The sequence below is a fragment of the Myxine glutinosa genome, chromosome 7, assembly GCF_964187855.1.
Source record: "Myxine glutinosa chromosome 7, kmMyxGlut1.1, whole genome shotgun sequence".
In the NCBI taxonomy this organism is placed as follows: domain Eukaryota; kingdom Metazoa; phylum Chordata; class Myxini; order Myxiniformes; family Myxinidae; genus Myxine; species Myxine glutinosa.
Window position 1 is genome coordinate 146,059,199 of NC_136267.1, and position 7,026 is coordinate 146,066,224.

A 7,026-nucleotide genomic window follows, 5' to 3' on the forward strand; every position below is an offset into this window, starting at 1 on the left:
AGCTTACAAAGAATCAGCTTCGCAGCGCAACGCGGCAGCCGGTTTGAACTGGCTTTCACTCATGTGCATGGAAAATGACGTCCTGAAGACAATTGACTCCAAGCCAATTATAAATCAATTCTCTGCAAAGAAATTTCGTAAACGTTTGCATTATAATAAATAATTCGTACTGTACCATCTCCGTCTGTACGGTGTACCAATTATTATCATTTTTATGTTGAAATGTTTTTTTTTTTCAAGGCTTATGTTATATTGTTCAAAAGTTTGTGTTGATTAATCCTCGCTTTACTGCATGTTTTTTTTATGTTTAAACATTGATTTTGTTGAAAGTACCAATAAATCTATAGGTTTCATTTTATTGACCGTTTACATTTTTATTCCCGTGGGTGGGTGGGAAGGGGCCCCAGTGGATTGCTTCGCCCAGGGCCCACAATGCTCTTAAGACGGCCCTATGTGTATATATGTGTGTGCGTGTGTATATATATGTGTGTGGGTGTGTGTGTGTGTGTGTGTATATGTGTGTGTGTGTATATATGTGTGCGTGTGTATATATGTGTGAGTGTGTATGTGTGTATATATGTGTGTACGTGTGTGTGTCTATATGTGTGTGGGTGTACGTGTGTGTGTGTGGATGTATATGTGTGTGGTTGTGTGTGTGTATGTGTGTGTGTGTGTGTATATGTGTGTGGTTGTGTGTGTGTGTGTATATGTGTGTGGTTGTGTGTGTGTGTGTGTGTATATGTGTGTGGTTGTACGTGTGTGTGTGTGTGTATATATGTGTGTGCGTACGTGTGTACGTGTGTGTGTGTGTGTGTGTATACATGTGTGTATATATGTGTGTACGTGTGTGTGTGTGTCTATATGTGTGTGGGTGTACGTGTGTGTGTGTGTGTGTGTGTGTGTGTGTGTGTGTGTGTGTGTGGATATATATGTGTGTGTGTGTTTATGTGTGTGTGTGTGGTTGTGTGTGTGTGTGTGTGTGTGTGTGTGTGTGTGTATGTGTGTGGTTGTGTGTGTGTGTCTGTGTATATATATGTGTGTGGTTGTACGTGTGTGTGTGTGTGTGTGTGTGTATATATGTGTGTGGTTGTATGTGTGTGTGTGTGTGTGTGTGTGTGTGTGTGTATATATGTGTGGTTGTACGTGTGTGTGTGTGTGTGTGTGTGTGTGTGTGTGTGTGTGTGTGTGTATGCGTGTGGTTGTACGTGTGTGTGTGTGTGTGTGTGTGTGTGTGTGTGTGTGTGTATATGTGTGTGGTTGTATGTATGTGTGTGTATGTATATATGTGTGTGGTTGTACGTGTGTGTCTGTGTATGTATATATGTGTGTGAATGCATGTATGTGTCGGTATATATGTGTGTGGGGTGACCCCACTAGTTTGAGAATATTGCTCCAGGTGTGCTCCTATGTGCATATTCTCTCCGTATTTGGAATGAGGCACTTTCTAACATTCTTTACAGATCGCAATTTTCCCAAGAAAGTCTCTGCAATCTTCAAACAATCTTATGTTGAATGCAGTAAAACTTCATCTGAACAAGTGATGAATGCAGTGATGGAATTCTCTTCGAACCTCTCATTGGTAGCTTGCTGTATTTCAGACTTTTAAATGAAACCTTTTGTTTTACGACTTCGTGAGATTTTCTTTTTGGTGTTGAAATTTGGTGTTGAAAATTCCAGATGTGGGATTCTTTCGATGTAATTGGGATCAAGCTGAATATCTTGATGAGCTTTTTCAACTGCCTTTTGTAATTTCTCACCAGTAATCCTTAAATCCTTCACTTCACCATGCAAATGTATATTCAGTGAAGATAAATCGAAACTGATGATTCTTGAATTATCCATTAATGGTGCAATTTCTTCCCATGCTCTGCTCCAAACCTCGGGATGACTGACAGCAAATGTTTTTTCACCAAATCTGCTCATAGTTTCTTCAAGTATTTTATGGACAGCACTCCTCCAGTGCTGGGAAAGGTTTAAAGAGGGTATTGTTCCAATATTAAATGTTGGGATAACATCAATTGACGTGGGCGGGTAAAATAGCAATTGTGCAGAAATGCTCCCAAATTTTCTTTCAATGTATTCTGTGAAGACGGAGTTCTTCAACATCAACTTCAAGATGTTGTGGTCGATATGGCATGTCACTTTCTTTGGAAACTCCACATCTACAGTTCTACATCCACGAACTACAATATTTTCTTCTATGTTGTATCGATACATCTGTAGAGATGTCTGCTCAAGGCAATGTTTCTTCGCCAAAACTTGCTTTGCACCTGCAAGGTAAATACAAATCAGGGTTAGTGATAAATATTGCAATACACACAGGTGGGGGATATAACTAATGCAAACATGTAAAAGACTGCAAGGTCAAACCACCATAGACATATTTCCATACACTGTGAAGAAAAATTGAACTTGCTATAATGCCTTTTAAAATGAATTTTGTCATTTACACCACTCGCACACCCACTCACTATGGAAGTGGCAGGAATGGTCATTCCTCTTTGGGGTAAATAGCTCACAGACGATCTATGGTCGGGTCTCAATAACTTTGGGTGTGTGTCCATTGACCACGTTCCTTGTGGAGAGATCGCCAGGTGGTTTAAGCATTCGAGCAAGCACTCCATTCAAAACCGTTAAGGAACGGCTGGCTTGGTAAGCACAAGCTAGCTGCTTGGTAAATGAGCACAACCCGAGCTTTCTCCCTTTCAGTTCCGTGTTGAACAGAAGGAGCAAGTTTCAAAAGTTCACTACGAAAAACGCCACGTTAGCGCCAGGAAGGGTCATGTTATTAACCCAACACTTATGGGGTACCCAGAGTACATGAGATCTTCACTCAGTGAACGATCTCACACATGTCAGGATTCCTCCAAATTTCTTTATTTAGTGCTATAAAGAGCATTAGCGACTGTTTAAAAAGCTAATCATACATGTTTGTGGTTCATAATATTCATGACTGTTCAATAATGTTCATTACTTCTGGTAGAGGCCATTGCTCCCACGAAAACGCCGTAATAAGCTATTTATATACGTTGACTCACCAGAAAACGCCTTGAGGGAAGTGGGACATTAGTAGTATTCATATTGTTTTGCAATAACATTAACAATATGCGATTTATCATTAATTTTGTTATTAAAAGCGTCTTTGGAAAAACGTCACGATAAAGCTAACTTAATATGGCTATACACCTCAACACGCAACCCATTGACGGCAATGGCGGGGAAAACCTGCTCGGGGAAGAAAACCCCCTTGGGGAGGGGGGCTGATGAATGCACTACAACCTTAATTATGTAACCCTTGGTCAATTTCAAATTTGCTGTCAGGATGATTTGGATCTTTTATAGTGCATAATCACTGCAGATGACTGACGATGAAATAGGAAGGATGAGACTCAAATGAGGAAACAATGATGGATTTGTAGTGGTTACCTTATTCACTTGTCACGGTTAACTTATCCGCATGTGACGGTTACCATTACAATGGGTTTGGTCTAACCCACGCACACAGGCGTTTGGTTGTGTCGTCGTGACGCACGCGCGGCTGTTGGAGCCACGCCCTCCGAAGAGGGTTCTTGGTTTTATATAAGCCGTTACGACTTCCGTTCGCTCGCAGTTGCTGGAGATTTCTGTACAATAAACAACCTTTTGTACCCAACGAAATGGCCTCTTCTTATCGTCTTTGGCAACCGCTAAACTGGTGACTCCGACGTGATGGCCTCTTCTTATCGTCTTCGGCAACCGCTAAACTGGTGACTCCGATGTGATGGCCTCTTCTTATCGTCTTCGGCAACCGCTAAACTGGTGACCCCGTTGCCCCCGAACGTATTCGGGGGCCAAATGAACACGGCAGGATTGCGACCGCAATTTCTTCCACAACACCTAAACTCGAACTGCCGGAGTTTTAGCAACGACGAGCGGCCATGTGGTTCACGCATCACGCTCGGTTCCTCCTCTACGACTAGAGGGGCGAACCAGCTCCGGGACCCTCCGAAGGAACGCCGTTACGGGGCGTTGGCGGCACGGCTACTTCGTCGCCTTCGCGCACACAGGCCGAGTACTGCTGCTCGTCACCTCCGCACACACAGGCCGGGCACGGCTACTTCGTCGCCTTTGCGCACACAGGCCGAGCACCGCTGCTCGTCGCCTCCGCGCACACAGGCCGAGTACTGCTGCTCGTCGCCTTCGCGCACACAGGCCGAGTACTGCTACTTCGTCGCCTCCGCGCACACAGGCCGAATACTGCTGCTCGCCACTCCTACTACTGCTCCTATGGCGGATCCCGAGGCTGATGCTCCTGCAACTACAGCTACTACCGCTGCTCATCTCTTGCGCACGCACGGCTGCTTCGTTACCTTCGCACGCACGGCTGCTTCGTTACCTTCGCACGCACTGCTGCTCGCCACTCCCGCAATTCCTACTGCTGCAACTACAACGGTTACCGCTGCTCAGCACCCACGGCCCGGCTCTGTTCCACCCGCGAACTACGTACACGCCCGTGGCGTGCCTTCTGGGGGGGGGGGGGGGGGGGGGTGCATGTAGTGGTTACCTTATTCACTTGTCGCGGTTAACTTATCCGCATGTGACGGTTACCATTACGATGGGTTTGGTCGAACCCACGCATACGGGCGTTTGATTGTGTCGTCGTGACGCACGCGCGGCTGTTGGAGCCACGCCCTCCGAAGAGGGTTCTTGGTTTTATATAAGCCGTTACGACTTCCGTTCGCTAGCAGTTGCTGGAGATTTCTGTGCAATAAACAACCTTTTGTACCCAACGAAATGGCCTCTTCTTATCGTCTTCGGCAACAGCTAAACTGGTGACCCCGACGTGATGGCCTCTTCTTATCGTCTTCGGCAACCGCGAAAGATTAAGATTCTAAATGGCTTTAAAATGTTATTTATTATAGATTCTAAATGTTATCCATTAAAAACAGGATGGATAGTCTAACAATGCCGTCCATAGCAGAGTCTGTTTCATACTTTCGTTCAAGAGGATAGGATGACCTGGGTGGGTATACCAGTTAGCAGTATGGGGAGTTTGAGTTTTTTTGACTTCAGACATCAACAACCGGTTCGTGAATGACGGTTAAAAAAGGGTGAATGGCCAACGATGAACCGATAAAATCCACGTTCCTGTGCCACCTTCAGTTGAACGTCAGGCATTGACAGCACGTTCTCTATATTTTCATTCCAAACAGCATCATTCATCATTCCAATCACAAATTAGCACGATAGTATTAATATATCAAAATACAATGTTAAATCATGATTGCATTGAGATATTATAAACCCAGCGAACCTTCATAATCTGTTCACTTCCGGATTTTGGAGCAAGATCTGTGTCGATTGCATTTCAAAATCATAATTGTATTGAGGAATTTCTGAAACCTCCTACCAACTTTACAACACCAGCTGGGAACCCAAAACGTTCCACAGAAGGTTATTATATTTCCTTTTAGTAAAATATGCAACTGTAATGGTTACAAAATGCTTCCCCATCATGTGACCAGATCCTCAGCTCTGATTGGTGTACGCTTGTGGGGACATACGGACAGACAAACACTGTTCTAGAGGTATTGCCCAACGGGCTGAACAGTTGATGTTTTGTATCCCACTAATCGGCGAGATCTGCATCCGGACCTTAACCAAAATCTTATCGACTTGTTCTTGTCACCTAACCAACTCGTCCATTTTGTCCGAATCCGTCCATAACTTTTTGAAATATCATGCTCTATATCGTTTTTAGACCTCGCTCTCAATGGCGAGAATCACTTAAAAAATTATAGCATTCGGATCTTCAACAAAATCGAATCAATTCGTCATTGGCAGACACCCAACGTGTCCACCAATTTTCGTCTGAATCTGTCCATAATGTCTTGAGCTATCGTGTTATACAGTATTATATCATTTTTGTGTCTTTCAATGGCGAAGAATCACTTCCCGATCCGAATCCAGATCTCGTATCCAGATCCGAATCTTCTCCAACATCAAACCAATTCGTCCTTGTCACACAGCTAACCAAGCTGTCCACCAAAGTTTGTCTGAATCCATCCATAATCTTTTGAGATATCCTACTCATAGGCAAACAGACAGACACACAAACAGACAGAGGTGAAAACATAACCTCTGTCCACCTTTGGTGTAAGAAGGTAAATATAACCTCGTCCACCTTTTATAACCTCTGTAAACCTTCGGTGGTGGAGGTAATTATCATAAAAATAAAAATTACAGCTCCATGTAGAAAGGGATTTTGAATAATTAAAACGAAGTGCATGATGAGTGTCGTAATAAACTGAAAAAACAAACAAAGCTGAAATGGAAAAGTTTCGTATGGAAGATTTTTGTGTGCAACTTGCAGTTCTTGAGAGCAAAAGGAATAAAGCCAAGAAGATGATTCGAAAAATTAAGAGCACGACACTTGTTTCCTTCATTGAGGAAGGAAAATGTTTCTTTCATTGAGTTTCGTGGAAGGTTTCAATTCACATTTGAACATCCCATAACAAAATATTAATAACATTTGGAGATTTAAATTTACCTTCAGAGCTGTCAAATTGCAGATATGCCATTTGATTGTCCTTTGTCATTAAGATGTTGTTAATATCTCCACCACATATTTCTGCTTCTCTTTGGAAATATTGATGTAGAGCTGCCATGGTGATATTGCTTGGAAGTCCTTCTACAAACAACCACTTTGTCATTTGCATTGGAGTCGCCAATATATCTCGATTATGGAGCTTTCTACTTGAGCAGGCCTTTTGAAAACCTTTCCATGCTGAGAAAACAAGTGCAGGCATGGATCAACACAACACCAATTCTTATCAGTTTGCCAATCATCTTCATAGTAAATAATACCAAAATACATAATTTGGTGTCTTCATAATCCAAATCGTCAGACATTGTCAAAATCGTCAGTCTTTCAGTCTGTCTTTCTGAGGATTTTTGACCGCGATACAATCGGTCGATACTTATCCAATCTCAACCAAACTTGATAGGAGGACTAAGTGTCATACTCAGACATTGAACAAAGTTGCC

At 43.0% G+C, this 7,026-nt stretch overlaps 1 protein-coding gene across 1 annotated transcript; it reads right to left on the reverse strand.

Annotated features, from left to right (window-relative positions):
• Positions 1-1,193: 1,193 nt before the first annotated feature.
• On the reverse strand, positions 1,194-6,594 carry LOC137430800 (uncharacterized). The gene is made up of 2 exons (XM_078782384.1): positions 6,530-6,594; positions 1,194-2,270 (listed from the first exon to the last, which is right to left on the reverse strand). The coding sequence occupies exons 1-2, from the start codon at positions 6,576-6,578 to the stop codon at positions 1,603-1,605; spliced, it is 717 nt and encodes a 238-aa protein (XP_078638510.1). The 5' UTR covers positions 6,579-6,594; the 3' UTR covers positions 1,194-1,602.
• Between the last annotated feature and the right edge of the window lie 432 nt (positions 6,595-7,026).

Coding starts and splice junctions, on each gene's coding strand:
- LOC137430800 (XM_078782384.1), bottom strand. CDS start 6,578: ATGACAAAGGACAATCAAATGGCATATCTGCAATTTGACAGCTCTGAA. Junction 2,271..6,529: donor GCAATTTGACAGCTCTGAAG/GTAAATTTAAAT, acceptor TTTACCTTGCAG/GTGCAAAGCAAGTTTTGGCG.